At 42.3% G+C, this 22,206-nt stretch overlaps 1 protein-coding gene across 1 annotated transcript in view; it reads right to left on the bottom strand.

Moving 5' to 3' along the window:
- pou6f2 (POU class 6 homeobox 2) overlaps nt 1–22,206 on the bottom strand; it is a 111,302-nt gene that overhangs the window by 1,354 nt on the left and 87,742 nt on the right. The window contains exons 7-9 of the mRNA XM_083777986.1: nt 17,437–17,649; nt 13,542–13,695; nt 9,403–9,571 (exon numbers count right to left, since the gene is read on the bottom strand). Coding sequence (XP_083634112.1) covers nt 9,403–9,571; nt 13,542–13,695; nt 17,437–17,649 — 536 coding nt within the window. The remainder of the gene's footprint in view (nt 1–9,402; nt 9,572–13,541; nt 13,696–17,436; nt 17,650–22,206) is intronic.

Below are 22,206 nucleotides of genomic sequence, written 5' to 3'. Positions count from 1 at the left end.
GATAAAAACAGAAGAAAAAAACACAATTGGAAGCACTTAAATATAGAACTATCATTTATTAATACAAAATAAGCTTGAATTATTCATCTAAATGTACATTTAATACATTTTTCTAACTTTTCTTCCCCATCTTATATCCTACTATACAACCTGTCTTTGTATTGTATATTTAATATGAAAAACATTTGCACACTCTGATCTTGAATATTTTCACACGTTTTGTGGTCTCTGGTCACATAATTCTAATAGTGTGCACTTTGGCAACCCTCTTATGAGACTATTGTAGCTGTTCCCATTATAGTTACTGAAGACAGCTAGCCGGTGACTTAAAGCAGCAGTATGCAACTTTTGTTTTAGGAATAAAATGTGATTTTGTCTAGTGTTTGTGCTCAGGGGATGAATTATATTTTGACCATCAGGTCAAAATTAGTGACAGATTCTGTTTCTACGTTAGACATGACCTTTGACAACATCTAAATGTGTCAATAGAAGAGCAGGGAGACAAAGTACTACCAATTGTATAAGTTATATTGTATTAACATACTCTGCCATATAGATTGGACAACATTACATTTTAAGAAAATACAAGTTACATAGTGCCACTTCAATGACCTGGTCTAATGTAGTGCTATTTGAGCATAAACATTTGGACATCATATTATGACAATATAACTGCACTCACATCGAAAACAATTCCATTCAATTCAACTTTATTTGCGGATTTTGTATTTTATTAATGTATAAATCACACGGTAGAATGGCTATTAAGAATATCAGTCCTTGAGCATATATATTCATTATTATTATGCTATTGTGAAATTACTATATATATATATATATATAGTAATATACATACATACAGTATACTGTTTTTTTTTGTTTATTACAACTAAAATAAATTATGACATGCTTTGTAAAAAATACATTTGTTATGACTGTGTGTCACTGGGGGTTTAATACAATATTAATATAACGTATTGTATCGTACTTTAGAGCCACTGGTTTAGTAGAAGGACGGAGCTGTACAAAAAAAACAACATCTGTCTGGAGTTATGTGGTGCTTGTCATCCCAAAAGAAAAGCCCAAGGTACTCTCTACTAGTAGTTTCACAGAAAGAGGTTTGGGACAAAAAGGCGAAGTGCAAAGATGCTTTTAGGTGGACTCAAAATGGACAGGCGGTTGGCAGACATTCACAGGCAAGTGCTGATGAGACAGAACAGCACTACCAGGAAGAGCATGCCCCCTCTCTGAGGAACAAACAACACAACAAGAGACATCTTTAGGAATGAGGTGTGTTACTACGTATACAGAACAACGAGCACCAAAACACACCTAAACCTCAGTTTAGGTTTAGATATCGTACTGATACTAATATTATACTGCATACTGTATACTACGGTAATACTGAGGTTACGTTTAGGAATAAGGTTAGGTTTGTATAGTTTTACTGAGGTTATGTTTAGGAATAAGGTTAGGTTTAGACATAGTTTTACTGAGGTTACATTTAGGACTAAGGTTAGCATAGTTTTACTGAGGTTACGTTTAGGAATACGGTTAGTATAGTTTTACTGAGGTTACGTTTAGGAATAGCAGTATAGCAGTCTATGAAACAATGAAAATTGTGTCAAACCACGCTCATCAGGTTATTATACATTTCATTAGACACTACTACAGCTGTGGTAGAGCATGGTGTGATGATGTCCTCATGGCTGTCCCTTTCTGATCAAATGTGGTTGTGGATAAAACTAATAATAAAGTGTTTCCAAATACAAAGCTGAGAAATAGAAGGAGACAAGATGGAAGTACATCTGTCACTGTCACTTCCCCTGATCCTCAGACCCCCCCCCCCCCCCCCCCCCTCCCCCCACACACACACACACACACACCCTCAGGTACCACCAACTCTCTCTCCTCCTCAAATGTCCTCTGTTGATGTTAACTAAACCAAAGCATGTGGGGTTTGGCCCTCTACTTAAAACATGAGGAGATGCCTGTCATGTCCAATGTCATACAAAAATAAAATTGTCACAAAGGCATGTATAGCAGTCGACAGAGTGTTTATTTTTTTTGAAGCTAATGGTCTTTAATGTATGTTATAAATATTTCAATTATGCACAGTTTTGAATATTTCATGCGTGATTTTTTTAAGACTTTAAACATTACTTGGTGGAGGGCCGTTGCCTGATAAGAGAGCTGCCCTCTCTGTGGAGTTTCACATTTTATCGGCCGTTTGATGTTGAAGTAATGAAATTTTCAAAGGTGCGTGGCAGCGCTGTCACATATTTAAACAGGGCAGGTTATCAGTAAAGCAACATGCATTTCAGGGGTACATTTTAAATTAATGTGGCGTTTTGCTGCAAACGCAAGGGAAAATTGTAGTGCAGAAACCCTGAACATTAACAAGTAGTGTAAATTCTTTCGAAACCTTACTTACAGTAGCCTACTTCATCTGATTTAACAGTGTTTCTCAAAGTGGGGTCCAGGCACTCCCAGGGGTCCATTGTTTTAGTGGACCGTTCGCCTTTTATTCGTTTTACTGAGGTTAAGTTAAGGACTTCTGTGTTTTGTACCATATTGTATGTATAAGTACAGAACAAAGAATGTTTGCTTTCGCCATCTTTGTTGAAGAAGAGTCTGGGCAATAGTTATTGAGGTTAAAAAAAATCAGGTATAAGTATTTTTCAAACTGCTCAAAATGGTTGATAATCTGAGGGTGGAGCTTACTTTTCAAAGTGACAGATGTGTTCCCCATGAGTCAAGGAACATGTGGAAACAAGTGCCATGAATTCTGGCCAAACAAAGCATGAGTTATGACTGTTCAAAGGTTTCATTTAAAAAAAAAATGCTGTAGCGCCCCCCTTTGGCCAATTGGAGTAATACTGCTTTCAGTGCCATTTGGCATGACCCTCTACAATACTGTAAAGTGACATAAGCATATGATGCTGCATGTATGTATTAGAGGCAGAAGAAGAATTTTCACAAAACAGCAATTTTCATTGGCTCATAAAAACGTCATTAAAAAAAAATTGTACTATGATTTGTTGTCCGTATAGGTCCAAAGTTCACGTGTAGACGTTTTTTGTAGACGGACGGACAGGTTTTCATATACTAACTATACTATGCTATACTACCTCTTTAAATAATGTGATGATTTGATAAACGCCTCTTCGTCTGACGTGAAACAGAGTTGTCTTTGGTAGATGTGGCTCACATACTTCATTACGTCATTATAAGTGTCATCATTCAAGTGTAAAGGTTGTACAGAGAGGGATGAGATGTATTTAGTTGCTGTCAGGGAGAGACCTCACATCTATATATAGTTTTTCATAAATTAATGTTGTCCACATCTACAAGCTCACAACATGTTGTGATGTGTATATTCTCTATAGTGAAGGTGGTTAAGTGTGCCTGTGGGTTTTATAAACATTGAAACAATTGAAAGTATTAACAAGAGCTTGTGACTAGATAATAACTACATTGGATTTTAACCCGTTCAAACCATGTGCGAATGGCCTACTGAGCACAATAACTATAACAATAAAAGTATAACTAACAATACAACTGTATATGAGCACCGCTCAGTTCACACAGGTGTGATTAAAAAAAAATCCTGTTATCAAATTATTATACATGAATTCAAGGCTGGGGTGGGCAATTGATATAAAATAAGTATTTTTTGTATATAAGGTTTCCACCCGAACAGTGAAGATTGTCTGATTACCTTATGAATATGTAATGTACTGTAGCATTTATGATGAGCGCGCCTCTCGGCAGCCAGTAAAACATGGTAATCTTATTAACAGATCATCTCCTGTCAAGTTCTCTCATGCCAAAGCAGAGTGAGCGGGCCTTAGTAATTATTTAATGCTTTAAAGTGCTTTCGTGTCTAATACTCCGCAGCGCGTTTTGCATAAACGACATGGGGCTGTCAGGTCACACGGTGGGGGGACTCGGAGAAGACGTGACGTACTTACAGTAAGTGCATGAGAACTTAATTTGTCAGGTTGTTTAATTATGTATTTAATATCTTAATCTTGTCTGTTAAAGTTTAAACGGAATGGCAGTTCCAGGCGGCAAACAATTAGGCGCACTAATACGGCTGAGTGGCTTCATCATCTGCTGCTATGCAGTCTTACTGAAGTGGCAGCTAACCTGTGGTAATAGAGGGTATGCACATGCATAAGGTGAATGGCAGATCAAGTGGCAAATCGAGTGGCAAAGTGAGTGACAAAGTTCATTTAATGTTGTTTAAGGTCATTTAATGCAACCAAATAGGACTTTTCTGTTTGGATGTTTGGGCTGTCAAGTCCAGAAAGTAGTGTTTTGCACACAGTGGCACACTCGGTAGTGCTGTCGCCTCACAGCTAGAAGGTCCTGGGTTCAATTCCCACTGGGGACGCTGTGGGCACTGGGGGTGTGTGCCCATACCCGAGGCAGGGTTGGCAAAAGGGCCTTTCTGTGTGGAGTTTGCATGTTCTCCCCGTGTCCCCTAAGGTAGGTACCCTCACAAAAAAACATGCAGTAATCCTGGTCTCTAAACTACCTCCCCCTGGCCAGCCGGGGCGCCTGATGGAGGGGAAAGGAACTTGTCGGAACAACGTGTTCCTCCCACGCGCTACGCCCAGCCGGGGATACTCTCCCCTGTAAGGGGGAAAAGAAGCAGCTTGGACTCCTCATGCATAGAAGGAAGCATGAGGTCAGATTTATTTTCTTCCTTGGCACAAAAGGGGGAAATAATAACACCACAAACTAAACTAGAACTGCACTCTGTCGGGTGCCTACTTGCGCAATTACCGCGCAATTACTGTCGACCGATCTCCGCCTCTCTGTAAAACATTGAAATTAAATACTAAAGTCGGGTTATAACTGGCCGTCAATGGTGACGTAATTACGATATGTTTCAATATTGGTTAGCTAACAGGTAGCGTATACGTATGTATAAGTTGTATGTTGAAAAGTACTATAATGTGGTCGGCTGGGTTTTTTTATGCGTATGCCGTGGTATATATACTGATGTTGAGTGTGACGTAATGAAGATTTGTATCAATGCCGGGATATAACTGGCTTTCGATGGTGACATAATAAAGATAGGTTTCAGATTACATACATGTATACATACAGACATACATTACCTTTAATTCACCCGACACTGAAACATATCTTTATTATGTCTTGGCCAACAATTTCCATATTGGTGCATCCCTAGTGAAAAGTAACACTACCGGGCGCGTTGTTGAAAAAAGACATCAAGCCATAGTCTATATTTGTATACACCATAGTAGCCGTCTGTCGGTGTCCACTCTCAGGTGCATTCCGCACATTTTTTTCACACCTTTCAAACGACTGATCTTCCGAGTTCATTCGACTGCCAGTCTGTAGTAATCTGTAGTAGTCTGTTTGGTGGGGAGCTACCTGGAGAATACATATATATTCATTTGTGGGACCTTAATTGTGGGACCTGGTTCATTGGGAAGCAATTAGGAAGCATTAGGAAGCAAGCCCAAATAAGAAACTACGTTTTAGAAACAAGCCCCCAAAAACGACCAATAATTTACAAGCGACTTTACTGAAAAAACAAGCTCGTACTTCACCTATCCCATTAAGACCGGGCAAGCCTATGTGTAACAATTAAAACCGGGAAAGCATCTGTGTCATTTTAGATGTTGTATATAGCAAAAAAAGAAAACTTAGGTTAGCATTTAGAAGGCGGACTAGATCCGAAACAGGCCAAAAGAGCCAAACAGACTAGTCTCTTCATTGTGACTCTGCCTAATTGATAGGAACTGCTCTTCTCAGCCTTGAAAGAAAGAATGAAAGATGTTCTTGACGGCTGCTGCCAGTTGACTCTGCACCAGGTGCAACCATTTATGTTTATGTTTTGTCTCAGTTTAGCAGTTTAGCTGTTATTTTCGTTGCATCTTCATTGTCATTTATCGTTTCAATATTGTTTTATATCTCATCTCATCACTTGTATCACTTTGATTTGTTTATTTGCATTAGTTTGATAACACCAAATCTCATGTTCAAAGCTGTTATCCAGCATCGAAAGCTTCTCTACAACTTACGACGCAAAGCAACAGTCTACTCACCGCCCATTTAACATGTAGAATGTGGGACAGCCAGGCAGCCCTGAGCTGTACTGTAAGACTGTTGCTCTAATTCACAAGGGGTTCAAAGGTTAACAATGTACTGCAATGTACTAACAATGGGCTACATTTTACTTCAATAGAATTCAATAGAATCTTATCGATCCACAATCTCAGCTGGCAACCAGTGTAAGAATGCTAAGATGGTGTCTCTTCTACGTTAGAATGCTACAGTAGTTGTGCCATTTTCCAACAGTTGGAGGCAAGACAGAGATTTTTCACTAAGATCATCTGTAAAGAGATTTGCGATTTGACTTGAGTTCTGATTCCTAAAATTGTTCCCCAAAGATCAGGTCACTGTAACAGATAATTCAGGACCAAATGAATCCATCTCAGATTTGTCCTGATTTAACTAGAGAAGTTTGTACAAGTGGTAACATGGATTAAAGCAAAATACAATCTCACGTCAGTTTGTATTGCCAAGTCACGATATGTAAAACGTGTAATAAGTGTGAAAGGAGGCCGGTGCACTAGTGCCGTTTCCCAACAATTAACACAATATGCAAATGTATTATGAATCGATGTTTTAGTAATTTTGTTTCTGCTGTTCTGCATACTGCCAACCAGTTGAAGGATTGTTGTTTATTGCTTACTTGTTTTTATATGAAAATCCAAGACTGTAGCATATGTTGCAACTGTTGGATATTGGATATTGCTAGTTTGACCACTTTTAAATGCTCTAAACTTAAAATGATAACCGAAAATAGCTTGTCTAAGACACACACAGAAGAAAACCCTTACCTGTATATTTTGTGGTAAAAGCACTCAAACCTTTCTTTTCGTGCCTTGATCTCCTTACCCGCACCCTCTCTTTTTCACTTTCTTTGTTTTTCTTGGAAAGAAATGGGGAACTGATAGGAATTTATCTATCAATGACTTTTATCATGCTATACTACTACTAGGACTAAGGACTGTATAAAAATAGATTCTACTTAGCTTCGACAGCGAGAGCTAGATACTAGAGTGCCGAGAGAGCTCCTGGAACACCGGAACTCCCAAAATACTTTTAGAAGTAATCAAATTACAATATATACTTAGCTAAGCTTAAACCAGGATACTTTAAGTAAATAGCCAATATAAAAAATGTTACTCTAGGAGAATTACCTTTTAAATACCAAAATGTTTACCTGTGTCCACCCAAGAAGAGAGGTCCATTCATAGTGAGGTTTTAGCCATATTTTATATTGATTCAGAGAGACAGAACAGGATCCACATATTCAGCATAATAATTTACAATCAGATTCGACAGGCCCTGCAGGGCATGTCTAATGCGGTCTCTCCATGCCGTTCCAAAATGGCACGGGGTATTTATACGGTTTCAATCAAAATGGAGAACAGGGTATAAAATAGACGTGGAAGATCGAGGAACATCCTAATCAATGGAATGGGATATGTAGTTTGGAATGACCTGTAGTTCCTAAATCAAGTCTCTGGCCGGGAAAGCTAAGAGGCGGCTGGCAGGTTGCTAGGGCAACGAGCTGATAAAATTCCCAGACACTAGAGCAAGGTCATATGCAGGCAACAGGCCCTCTCCTAATGCAAGTTAGGGGCTGGTGATAGACAACCAGGCCATAATTCAGCAAAACTATGGAATACCGGGTCATAGGTCCCAATGACAATCTCCTCCACCAAAACAACAAAAGAAAAATACCTAACAAACTATACGCAGAAAAACTAATTTCACCCACTTTTTTACCAGTAAAACTGATGTGACAATAAATCTGGTCAACAGAGCTTTATCACTTGACAGAAAGGATCAGATTGCTGCAGATTCAAAAACAAGACAATCAAAACAGGACTGGTGACAAACGAGACTAACCGAATATTTGTTTTAAATAGAAAAACACCAACTAAACATTTTTGAAGAAATACTCACTTGAAAGTTTCCAAATATGTCATTATTTCAGGCAAAGTACTTTTTTTTAGTTATCTATGAACCTATGAATCATAGATTATTATTATCGTAAGTACATATTTTGTAATTGCACAATTTTAATAATTTCATAATTGCATATCGGCCGATAGTGCTGAGTACCGATCCGATACCAGTGTGTAAAAAGTCTAGGTCACACTGGTTTCTTTATAGCCTGGGTTCCAGCCTGATTTGCTGCGTTCCGCGGATCTGCAAATGTCACTGCGCTGCTCAGTCTGGAAAGTCTCCTATAAGTGGGACATAATATGTCCCACTTATGAAGGTTGAAATGGAATCGTGGCTTCTGATTGGTCTGTGGTGCGGTTTGAGGAAAAACACCAGTTTGACGTTGTATCAATGCCCACTGCGCAGCTACTATACTATTGTCCTGCAACGTCCCCTTATCGTTCACTAAACTCACCCCACACAGCTACTGCTGTTTTCCTGCAACGTCCCCTTATCGTTCACTAAACTCACCCCACACAGCTACTGCTGTTGTCCTGCAACGTCCCCTTATCGTTCACTAAACTCACCCCACAGAGCCGTCTTTTTTTTGTACTACTGAATCTGACAGTGAACTACTGAATCGTTTACTTTTTACCATAGGTTTTTACTCTCAAGTCTCGAACAGCACAATTTTTTTCAACAGTGAGAAGCATTGACAGAGTGGCGCTGGTAGACTGGCATACTCGCCGATACCAATTCCAGCATTTTAGGCAGTAGGCTATGGGCAGCTTTTCCAATACTGGTATCAGTATCGGAACAACTCTAGTCATTTTGGACCAGAATTCTACAATTTTGTAATTCTGCGTCAGTGGTTGTCAGTGGTGTAAAGTAACTAAGTACATTTACTCAAGTACTGTATTGAGGAATTTTTACTTTCCAATTTTCATTACTTTTACTTCTACTCCAACTCCACTAAATATCAGAGGCAAACATTGTACTTTTACTCCACTACAATGATTTGAAAACTTTAGTTACTACCGTAGTTACTTTGTAGATTATGATTATTATTACAAAACATACACTAACCACAGCCCATATACATTTCTGCAATTTGAAAATAGCCGAAAAGCTCAGCTATTTTGAAAATATTTCTATACATTTTATACATTTGAAAACTTGTGAAATGGTACATTATGCCTAATGAGTACTTTCTACTTTGGTTACTGGTTACTTTTAAGCACATTATGACGGAAATACCTTTGCACTTTTACTCAAGCTAATTTTGAATTCCGGACTTTTACTTGTAACAGAGAATTAAGTTCTACATTAGCCAGTATTGATGAAAAACACGTGAGTACTTATTTTTTCCTCCACCACTGGTGGTGGCTGTCCTCTTACCTGCAGATGGCAGACTGGCTGTAGGCAGGCCCCTCGGCGGCGCTGAGCGCCTGGCCCACCTGGGTCTGGGTGAGGCCCAGGGACAGCCGGCGGATCTTGAACGCTTTGGCAAACTCCCGGATCTCCTCCAGGTTGACCCCGTCCACTTCACTGGGCGCAGTCTGGGGGTCTACGAAGCAACACGTACAGACATATTATATTATTTCAGTCTGGGGGTCTACGGGGGAAGCAACACATATACGGACATATGTTTTACACCTCTTTCATTTCAAGGCCCATTATTTATTCTGCCTTTGAGCCACGCGACCACCATTTCATTTAGATGAGATTGAGTCAAGTAATATTTTGTTGTTGTTGGATAAGATTTAGTCTACAATTCCTTGCTTTTGGCAAAAGTTGATCAAAATAACAATTCTTCTACATTCTCCAATTGTGTAGACTAAGTGTAAATTGTGTAAATTAAGTAATCCAGTAATGCTGGATTTGTTTTTATGTTGAAGCACTATATTCAGATAGTAATCATTGCTATATAGAGTGTTTGTTCAGTCACAGGATTCTCCCTGTCTCTCCAGCTCTGTGAATGAATGAACAGAAAATACATTTCAGGTACAGTAGGTGACAAAAGGAGACAGTACCCATTCATCAGCTTCACAGTGTTCCAGTTACGAGTTTGTCTGCTCATTACTTTGTTTCATCACTTCCAATTTCACTAGTTTAAATCAGTATCGTGTCTGAGTTCTCTATCCCGATTGGATAAAATTGATATCCCATTCCCAACCTGAACATGCATTTTCTGTTTGATAAAGAGCTGGAGAAACATGAAGACTCCTTTTACTGAACAAACACTCTATAGCAATGAGTATACTATCAGAATATAGAGCTATATAACACTAATTTTAACCAAATAAAATAACTTATCCCACCTTTAAGTTCATTATTTTTCTACAAGCAATGTTCAAATCTATTAGGTAATTAGAAATTATTTATTTTAACCCATTTTGGGGCGGGAACCCCTTTTGGTGTTAGCATCATGTTATGCTTTAGCTATTGAAAAATAGCAGATCTACAAGCTCATAGCTACGAGCTTGTAGGTCTGCTATTTTTGAAAAATCGAAGAACGACTGACATAGAAACATAGCTTTTTCAGAAAACTGTCTGTGCCATAGTAAACAAAAATCGAAAGCCCAAGTCTTGGATCTACTATAAAAGCACATTGACTCAAATGGATGGACACAGATGGACTGAAAAGGTAGATGTGGGGCAGCAGGCAAGCATTCTACGGATTCCTTTTCATTCCACCTTCTGTGTTGAAAGAAAACAGACATTCTCCCATTTACAATAAAAGCAAGCATCCCGGAATGTATTAAAGTATCATTCCGGCTCCTTCCATTCAAAGAGGATGACAACTGACAACCTCCACGCCACAAAGGTGCGTATTGTTGGTAAAAATGATATCCATCTTCATTCAAAGAAGTACACATTTTTTCCTCTCTACGGGAGAAATGCCGTTTGTACAACCACCGCTTTTTCCATCCACATTTAAAACCTCTTTGAAAACGTAACTTCCCTGGAGCATTTGTTTTTGAAGAATTTCCAGGCTAATAAAAAGCGATCTCACATTGTACATCAATGTCAGGTGCCCTGGCATCCTGCTTACCAAAGCAAAGTTTATGCCCCTGAATTATTCATCTTGGTCATTATCAATGAATTATTAAAAGGAAAATCCTCCATGCGTATTTAAGCAAAAATCTATATGGCGCTGCCATCTCGCTAGTGCCTCATAAGTGATGCGTGGCATTCGGGAATGGCAGCGCGCGCCTTCATACGTGTGAACATTAAGTAGAGGCGGCGAGGGACCGAAGACTCCTAAGTTGACTGAAGCTGGCGGGATGAGCATTAGCACCTTCGTCATCTTTCGTCTCTCAGGGGAGATCCAAGCAGGAGTCGTCTTTACTTTGCGCTTATAGTTGAAAACTGTCCACTGAGGCGGTCTTCATATTAAATAGCACGAGTTCTATTTTTCGTTTTGTTTTGATGTGGCATTTTTGCTTCGCTGATAATTCCGGGGGAAATAAATAAGAGTTGCTCCTGACTTGTAGCTGCACTACATTTTTATTTATTCCTAGATCAGTGGTTCTCAAACGTTTTTAATTTCAAGGAACCCCATAACTCTGAGTGTACAAATGAAACCAAATAGACCCGTTACCTATAAGGGTCCATTTGGAAGGAGTCCCTGGACCCCACTTTGAGAGCCACTGTCCTAGATTATCTTCGGTATCGGTTCGTTACTTGTTATCGACCAATACGCAAGTTATGCATATCAGAATCGGTATTGGGAAGTAACAAATGGTATCGGTACATCTCAAGAAATAAATCGGACTGTCGGTGCACAATAGCACTACATACAGTACGTTGTCACGTACGGATGACATTCTCCTCGTGGGATTTGCGCTGTGCACTATATAAGCATATTGAGGATAGATGGCTTTTACTTTCAGGAGAAAACATTAACTTCAATCGGGCTGATTGTGCAGCCTTTGAATTGGCTTATAGGATATTTGCCAAGGAAGGGGCAAGCAACAAACTAAACTAAAATGTCTACAAACAGTTGATCAATGGCAACTTCGTTTCTATTACATTGCCCGGCATTGTAGTTGCCTCTGAAATGAGTTTACCTGGAGCTTAAGATAATCGACTCTGACAAATGAAATTTATCTGAATAAAATAGTTTTTTAAGACGAGGGGGCATGCTGACGGGCTGTAGCCTAGTGATTTATAAGGCTCTGCCAAGTGCCCGGGCAATGAGAGAGTGAAGCTTATGTTCATTATATAAACACAAACAACTTCGGAATTGACATAGCCAGGGAGAAATAACCCACGTAGACTAGGACAGGGTTGGATCAATCAAGCTATACTGATAGCCGTGTAAGCACGGCATGTCCGTCATGTTCAGTGCTCGAGCGGTGATGTTAATGTAACAAATTTGCCATAAATCTCACACTAATGCTACAGTAAGCAATATGCTGGTAAGAAGAATATGAGTAGAGCGTGTTCAGGAAGCTTCACTCGATATTACATGCAGTTTACAATGTGGTATATGTTCTCAACGTCAGGTCCGGGAGACCACCAACGGTCCAAATGGACCCTTAAAGCATATTTATATTTGTTTACTGACTGTAACAACACTGTTTTTTTTATATATATTTTTTTTATCCCACGATTTTGTAACCCATTTTTCACCCCTGTGTCAATCATCTAATGTGATCCTGGGCTCTACACAACCTAGTCCCCATAATTATATGGGGGACAAGGGGAGAGCAACGGACTTGAACTCATGCTTCCTTCATGCCTGAGTGTCCAAGTTGCTCCTTTTCACCTGACAGGGGGGAGTTTCCCTGGTTGGACGTAGCGCGTGGAAGGAACACGTTATTCCAACCAGTTCCTTTCCCCTCCATCAGGCGCCCCGGCTGGCCAGGGGGAGGCAGTTGTCACTGTTGTTTAAAATGTGCTCTTAGGGCGTCTTACTGTAATTACAGGTCTGTAACACATGGAACCAAATAGACCTGTTAAATACTGTGTAGATTCCCAGGGATAACGCATAGTTGTACTTCACTCATAGTAACAGACTTGTAATCTACAGTAGGTGCATGTGTACTTACGTTGGATGTAATTGAGGAATATTCGTTCATTACGATTACTGCAACTGCACTCAGAGAGCAGTACATGTCATTCTATTGAACAGAGAGCAGCTCTCTGTTGAATAGAATGACATGTATAAAGCACAGGCACAGATAAGCTTTGAACTTCAGCCTGACAGTGACAGGGTTCCCGCAGGTCCTTAAAAAGTCTTAAATGGTCTTAAATTTGATCAACCAAAGTTTTATAATAGTGTTGATGAGGATCAAAATAAACAATCTATGACGAACAGTGGCCTATGGTGTCTGTGCAATGTGCATGTGCGTGTGTGTGTGTGTGTGTGTGTGTGTGTGTGTGTGTGTGTGTGTGTGTGCGTGCGTGCGTGCGTGCGTGCGTGCGTGCGTGCGTGCGTGCGTGCGTGCGTGCGTGCGTGCGTGCGTGCGTGCGTGCGTGCGTGCGTGCGTTTGTGCCTGGCTGTGTGTGTTGCGTTGGACACTACTTACTGCTGACTAACTGTCCCACACTGAGAGCAGAGGAAGAGGAGGAGGTGGACGATGAGGAAGAGGCCTGGTGGAGAGGGCTCTGTCTGTGGGCTATGTGGAGGCTGGGCTGCTGCGACGGAGACGGACCGCTCTGACCCTGCAGAGCCTTGGGCAGCTGGATGGACACACGCACGCATGCATGTACACACACACACGCACGCACGCACGTACGCACGCACGCACGCACGCACGCACGCACATACACACACACACACACACACACACACACACACACACACACACACACACACACACACACACCTTTATTTGCCATTCATATTTTTTAATAAGACGTTCTTGAACAGAACACTATCTTTATATGCCGTTCACTTATTTTTTTTAAATACATTCTTGAACACAAACAGTGGTAGATGCACAAACTTGGGAAACTCAACAATAATGTTTCAGCATACAGATCACGGATAGAATCAGAATCTGCTTTATTGTCCCATCACAGTTTTACAGGGAAGAAGAAAGGGGGGAGATCAAGGCAGGAAAAGAAAGAAAGTTTGAGCGCTTTTGCCACAAAAAGTACAAGGGTTTTAATTATTCTGTGTGTGTCTTAGATACAAGCTTTTGCTGCAAACGGTACAACCGAAGGGTCAGAGACGAAAAGCATGCCCACTATATCGCCAGCACAATATCATGTCAACAGCCATCTTAGATAGATAGACCTTGATTGATCCTGCAAAGGGAAACAAATGTGCAATTACACATTAATCATTTCATTATCGCAAGCTGGGGACGCAGCAATAAGTCAATAATGCCAATTACTGAATTATAGCCACTTCCAACTGCACATACACATCATGACCAGACATGATGATGACGACTAATGATGGCAGCCACACTATTTAGAGTGACAGTGTGTGGAGGACAGTGTCAATACTACAAGAGATGACCCACCAGACCCTCTATCCCACTGGTTCCCAAATGATGGGAACAAACGGGCACAAACGACCCATTTGTGCGTCGTGGACATTTATTTTGCCAACCCCAGCCAGGACATGGGCACTGATGACGCGGAGGAGAGAGCACACCCCGAGCACCCCCAGCGGGAGTCAAACCCAGGACCTTCTAGCTGTGAGGCGACAGCGCTACCGACTGCTCCACCGTGCCCCCAAATGATATGTATTTGTCCCGTCTCACCCTCTCCCATGTTGTGACCCACCCACCCTCCTACCAGATTTGTGTTAATAAATGTTCCAAAACAATATTCAAGATACTTTTTCCAAGATCAAAAGAGAAATAGCCAATGCAACTAGCTTGTAAAGTGCTTATGTGAGCCTATAATTATATAGTCGCTTCTCTTTTGCTCGCTTTCATAGACCTGGCTGCTTATTTGCCTTGCAGAATGAATCTGGCAACGCTGTCTGGAAGGAGCTGGCATAGGTGCTGGCTCAGCCACAGCGCTTGTATATTCGGCTGCCACCACCCCCTACACACACACACACACACACACACACACACACACAGCGTGAGAGAGCGGCTCATGACAATTAGGGTGCGTTTCCTCCCGTCATCAGACGTGCGGTTTGGAAGCTAATAGCAGCCCGTTGGCAGAAACATGTGGAGACTGTGGACACAGCAGGTCCTCCCTCCTCCGTATCAAACATAATTCATGATCTGCCGCGCGATGCGACTACAGACGGCGGCGGGGAAAAAAACGATGTATTTTCATGTTTAATGCACATTGGAATTGCTCTTACAACATCAAGACGGGGGTGTGTGTAACCGCATACACGCGTCTCTCTTCTGCTCCGCTGAAAGTGAAGGTCGTCGTCTCTGCCACACTAAAAGCTATAGAGGCTGGCTCCGTTTTCCACTATCCCTCTTTTGCTATTAATTATTTTCTCTCGCGGCGGCATGTGTTTGTTTGGATGGTTTTGGGGGTGGGGTGGGGGGGTGGCGTGGGGATGTCAACAGCGATGCACACACTGTCAGTGGCTGTTGACAGGCCCGGGTAAGAATTATCTAGCTTCACTGGGAATATTTCTAGACTGCGAGCTTCCTTCTGACAACCGTAAATTATGCCCTCCCGTCGGAACAATGTGTACATGAGGACGGCTTTGAGGTGGCGACAAAAGCATAAACATTATTACATATGCATTAATTCATTCAGGAGTGTGATTGAGTGTGCCTTGTGGCCATGGTGACAATTAGGCGTCCGCAGCGGCGGGTTCATCCATCCATCCTAGCAAACTGTAGAACGAGGAGGCCCTTTGCCATAAACCGCCATACACCCTGTAATTCAGCACTGACGATGTCATTACCATGAAAGGAATAGCATTTTGAACGGGGTGTGTCCCTGTGTGTGTGTGTGTGTGTGTGTGTGTGTGTGTGTGTGTGTGTGTGTGTGTGTGTGTGTGTGTGTGTGTGGCTCCCTTCCTGCACGCTTACAGTAGCACAGTATAGATACTAGAAAAAGGAGGAAGGGTGTGTCGTCTTTCTGTGCAAAGAAAGACGACACGAAACAAAACAAAACAGACAATTAATAAACATAGTGGTAATGATGATATGCAGTCAGAGAGGAGTCGGCCAATCAGAGGGTTTGAGAGAGATTGAGGATGAGAGAGGAGAGAGAGATAGAGGGAGGGGAGGCAGGGCCAGAGGAAGGAGTGTGTGTGTGTGTGTGTGTGTGTGTGTGTGTGTGTGTGTGTGTGTGTGTGTGTGTGTGTGTGTGTGTGTGTGTGTGTGTGTGTGTGTGTGTGTGTGTGTGTGCATGTGTGCGTGTGTGTGTGTGTGTGTGTGTGTGTATGTGTGTGTGTGTGTGTGTGTGTGTGTGTGTGTGTGTGTTACCGGGTGGTAATGCAGGAGTGGACTGGGAAATTGTTTCCTCTGGTGGTCCAGCCTGGGACATACCCGCTGCTGGTTGTTGGAGGGGGTTTCGAACTTAGGATGCAGGTTACACTACTGACTACTCCTTGGGTGACATGACATGCTTGCTGTATCGTGACTGAGGACATATGCCTTGATTTTGTTGATGTAACTTTGCTGCACCTGAACTATTTATGTCCTTGTATGCAATTTCCTCTGTGTGGACATAAATAAATCGTTAAAACGTGTGACTGTGTGTGTGTGTGCGCGTGCGTGCGTGCACGTGTGTGCGCGCGCATGCGTGTGTGATTGTTTTATAAATTGGGTGATGAAATGTGATGGGTTTTTTGTTCAGCTCTGCAGGGGTCCGCAAGAGTGAAAGGTTTCCTGACAAGCGCTCACATTATTACGTGCGCCAACAGAGAAGCATACACTTACAGACACGTGTGCAATCACGTGTGCAAAAAAAAAGAAAAGAGAGAAAATAATAATAATAATCTGTTACATCGAGGAAAGGAACAAACAAAAGGAAAACATGAAACGTTCGACAGACTTTGATGTGTGACCGAAGAAGTCACCGCCGTATCAGTAATCTGAACTGTGCCGAGACACTACATTTGAGCGATTTTTTTCACTGAAGATAATGGTTGCCAAACAGTGAGATGATGCAACTGAGAGTTATATGACTGTTGATGAAAGAGCTGTCACATGACTCTCAAGGCGTCTGTTAAAGTTTTCGTCAAAATAAGAAGCCACAACGCAAGACTCACAGTGACAAAACTATAGCCAGGCTAGTTGTGTTTGATTGTTTGCATTGGGTCATGCATATGTAGTAGTGTTCTAGTCCAGGACCACTATAGGTTTTAACAGAGAATAATAATGATAACTGATACAGTGTGGAAAGTGGGAGACTGACGTTTGTGCATCCCTAAATAAAACACAGTGCATAAGATCTGTGTTTTCTCTCTCTCTCTCTCTCTGTATGTGCGTGGTGCGTGTGTATGTGCGAGTGTGTACGTGCGTTTATGAGTTACGGTACCTGCTGTCCAGGCTTGATTGGTGACAGCGTGATCCCCTGGGTGTTGATGACAGGCAGGATCTGGTTCCCGATCACCGTGGCGATGATCTGGCCTTGAGCATTGGTCAGCAGCTGTGGTGTAATTGGCTGCACCTGCATCGCCGGGTTGCAGCCGGCCCCTGATTGGCTGGAGGGCCCTGCAGAGTTGGGCATCAGTGGGATTGTTCCAATTATCTACAAAGGGAGAGAGAAGAGTTACAATCAGCTGGGTTGCTGTTATATCAGCGGTTTTCAACCCTATTCATATCAAGGCCAATTATTTATTCTGCATTGGAGCCACGGACGACCTGACATTTAGCCTTTGCAGACCCAAAACTAAAGATCTCCATGCTGTATTGATGTTGGTACCGTGGGAGAGATAACAATTCTTCTACATTCTCAAAATTGTGTAGACTTCTTGTAAATTAACTTAAGTAATGCAGATGTTTAACAATAATGTAACACAATCAATTATTTTACTTGTTTTTAAAACATTGAATGGAAATGGAAATTTCTCAGAAATGCTTCCTAAATATGTGCCCGGCAGACCCCTTAGATCCTCTAGTGCTGGTCTCCTAGAGATTCCAGAGACCCCAAACACAAACAAATATGGAGAAGCCGCCTATAGCTACTATGCCCCTGTGCTGTGGAACAGCCTGCCAAGGGATCTACGGTTCTCTGAATCTGTGGACATTTTTAAACGAAATCTTGAGACACACCTTTTTAGCATTGCTTTTACCTAGATCATTGCATGTCCGTTTCCTGTTTTAGTCGCTCCTTTTTCTTTTTGTTATTACTATGTAGTTGATGCTCTCTTGTTATGTTTTTTTTACTCTTTCTTGTTATATTTTAGCTCTTTCTGTGAAGCACTTTGAACTGCACTTGGTTACCAACTCTCTATCATTTAGCTGGGGATCACCTGGGACCCCCTCAAGGACCACGGACCACTGGTTGAGAACCACTGTTTTATATGATGCTAACTACATCCCCCTCTGACTCCACCTGCCGGTGGTTTGTTTGTGTCGCTTCGTCGGTAGGTAGGAGGCGAGGGGATCGTCATCAGCACTTATATCCCATGAGTGCACCTGGCTCAAACGATTAGCTTATTGTTAGTATCTCCAGGTTGTAACAATTGTTATAGCGTATACCTTATTGTTATAGCTGGTTGTAACAATGCCCTTATTGTTATAGCTGGTTGTAACAATGCCCTTATTCTTATAGCTGGTTGTAACAATGCCCTTATTGTTATAGCTGGTTGTAACAATGCCCTTATTGTTATAGCTGGTTGTAACAATGCCCTTATTGTTATAGCTGGTTGTAACAATGCCCTTATTGTTATAGCTGGTTGTAACAATGCCCTTATTGTTATAGCTGGTTGTAACAATGCCCTTATTGTTATAGCTGGTTGTAACAATGCCCTTATTGTTATAGCTGGTTGTAACAATGATCTTATTGTTACTACATCTGGTTGTAAAATGGTGTTACTATTGTTACATTGTTATTAGATCAGTTGTAACAATGACCTGTTACTGTATCTGGTTGCTGTTACAACAGGCTTCCTGAGAGCTTGGTTGTATATCAACGAGAATAGAGAGAGAGAGAGAGAGAGAGAGAGAGACGTATGTAGACGTATCAGTGTCCACTGATCATCAGTCACTAGGGTGGTTTTACAGCCTGCTGGGAGCACACTGCAAAGGTTAACGCTGAATATGTGTGTGTGTGTGTGTGTGTGTGTGTGTGTGTGTGTGTGTGTGTGTGTGTGTGTGTGTGTGTGTGTGTGTGTGTGTGTGTGTGTGTGTGTGCGTGCGTGCAACAGATATAGATCATACATAGAGGGTCTGAGAGAGAGACAAACATATAGAAACATAGTCAGCAGTGGGTCCATGCTTACCCCTGTGTTCCCACCTCCTCTCCTCTCCTCTCCTCTCCTCTCCTCTCCTCTCCTCTCCTCTCCTCTCCTCTCCTCTCCTCTCCTCTCCTCTCCTCTCCTCTCCTCTCCTCTCCTCTCCTCTCCTCTCCTCTCCTCTCCTCTCCTCTCCTCTCCTCTCCTCTCCTCTCCTCTCCTCTCCCCTCCCCTCCCCTCCTCTCCTCTCCTCTCCTCTCCCCTCTCATCTCCCCTCTCATCTCCGTTCCCCTCCCTTCCTTCTCAATCCTCCCTCCTCTCCTCTCTCCCTGTCTCCTCTGCTCTCCTCCTCTGCTCTCCTCTCCTCTGTGGCTGTACTCAGGAAGGGCCAGATCAAAGGGAATGGCAGAGTGTGTCACTGCAGTGTATTAAGCTCAGCGACTGACAGAATGTGACTGTCAAGAGAGAGTGCTGCTGCTTTGGGTTCTTAGCACCTCTTCATCATGATGAAGGTTAATGTTATCTGTAGGGGTCATGGGTGCTTCCCAGAGGCAGGCCAACCACCACCACCACCACACAGCTCTGTTCTCCACCCCAGCCTCATTATGGCGCTGGGTGGATGAGAAGCCCATCGACGTTCTCTAAAGCTGTGTGTCATTTGGTCTGGGTCAAGGCATCTGGTTAAAAAGGGGGGCCTTATACTTGACCTAAAATCAAGTCACTCTGTGCTTTTGAACATGCCTCCTCTTTGATAAAAAGGGGGTTCATTTACAATTGTGTTTCTGTGTTGTTGTTTTACACTACTAAGATTATAGCTATGAACAAACATACAAAGTATATTGTTGCTGTCGGGCAGAAACCTCTTATCCACATTGTTTTTTTATTTGTAATTGAATGCCCTGCTTGATCACAGCGTCACACAAAAGTATCACTTACAACTTTTTGATACCTTTTAATTTGAAGCCTGAAAAGTAACAGTTTTGGACATAATATGTCCAAAACTGTTACTTTTCAGGCTTTTCAGGCTACTTTTCATATTATGAGGTTTCCACTCGATAGCGACACTATATATTTTTACCGTGCAGGCGTGCACATACACCAGCTGGGTCTTTTATCTCTCCCCCTGGCCTTATAGCTGCTCCACCGCCACGGCTATAGCTAATCTGATTCCCCCTGCCACCCCCCCCCTCCCTCCTCTGTCTCATGTCTCCAGCCCCCTGCTCCTCTCTTTGACATAATGGGGAAGGATCAGCCGGAGAAAGGTGGGCCGGCGATCTGTAATTCATCCCCGCCACGGCTCATTTGCTTACGTTGCTTCGCATTAGAAGGGAGATAATTTATCTCTCTCTCTGGGCGCGCGCGCGTCGCCTCTACAAATTCCCCCTGTAATGTAGTCTCCTGCCACTTAGCATATTTTATTGCCACCGCCTGACGCTTGTGTAGCCCCCGTCCCTCCCCTGCCTCGTGCTGTGCAGCGCGGGGACACTTGTTCCACTCAATTATTCATCGTCATTGGACTAAGTGGTTGTTCTATAAGCATAATAAAAGAGCGATGTACTGACAGCTCGGCTCTCATCTCAGCCGTTGCCACCGTGCGTTGCCACTCGCCCCCTTTACAAACTCGGCGTACAGCCGGCGGAACTGCGCGGTCTAGTATTCCTAAAGTAACCTAAGTAAATTATGCCTAAAACTATGCCTAAACCTGACCCTATACCTAAACTTTACCCCAGTATGCCTAACCCTAAACTTATTTATAACGTTATTCTCAATAAAACAAAATAAAGAATACCACAACCGCGGCACCGAGCGGTCGCCGTTAGGTCGGCGGAAAAACATAGAGGGGCGAGATGGTTTAGGGGTGACCGTACCTGATATCTATCTTTTAGGCAACATGCAGGGCCACACAGTCTGGTGGGTAACTTAATGGGATTGCAGCATTCAAAAACATCCTCTTTGCATGCAACAGGATTCCTATGTCTGTGACAGTGACTGTCTCTCTCTCTCTCTCTTAAGCAGAATTAACAAGCGCCAGCATAACCTTAATGAGTTCTACTGGGCCGCAAGGGCAGGACACCCCCCCCCCCCCCCCCCCTTGGGGGCGTGTCCTGCCCTTGCGGCCCAGTAGAACTCATTAAGGTTATGCTGGCGCTTGTTTCCACAGAGATGTCATCTCGTCTCACCGGCCAGGGCAATCTGTGACTTTGAGCCATCATGGTCGCTAGGGATGCCACAAAGTGACCATTTGCCCAATCGAATAATTTACAGCTCTGGCAATTAATAATCGATTAATCGACCCCCCCCCCCCCCCTTTTAAGATTTTATATTATGCACATGCCATGGTCACATAACCATTATATGTTGAGTGCATGCTTTGATGGTTACAGTTTTATAATCAGTTTTGATGAGTAAACCTTTGTGGAGATCTTCTCAGTGCCATTCAGGATGGAAAATGAAATCCATTTGGATTTGGGGAGAAGTAGTTTCATAAGGGGCTGGTATGAAGTACTTGATATGAAGAGAACATGTTCAGTTCACTAGTCTACACTCTACTCTACACCTGCCTTCATTTCATCTGATTGCCTGTCTGGCAGGCACTTAACAAGCGATTGTTAACTGTGTCTGTTAGAGAGAGGGGCAGAGAAGAGTGGCTTTGCTCAACTTGATTTATACTTATATTCTCCACTCTGATGAAGGTACATGTTCGATATAGCGATTTTCGATTATGAAATATTAAAATCGATTTTGGAGACTGCAACTATTAATCGGAAAATCGATTATTCGGTGGCATCCATAATAGGCAATAATATGTCCATTATTTTCCCTCCTCCATCCTCCGTGCTGTGAATTGAGAACCCACGTGTGGGGAAATGTTTTAAGAAGTTTTGGACTTCCATCATTCTGTCCCCTGA

The sequence above is a fragment of the Protomyctophum parallelum genome (genome assembly GCF_964188405.1).
Source record: "Protomyctophum parallelum genome assembly, chromosome: 12".
In the NCBI taxonomy this organism is placed as follows: Eukaryota; Metazoa; Chordata; class Actinopteri; order Myctophiformes; family Myctophidae; genus Protomyctophum; species Protomyctophum parallelum.
This window is presented reverse-complemented; position numbering and strand designations above follow the sequence as displayed.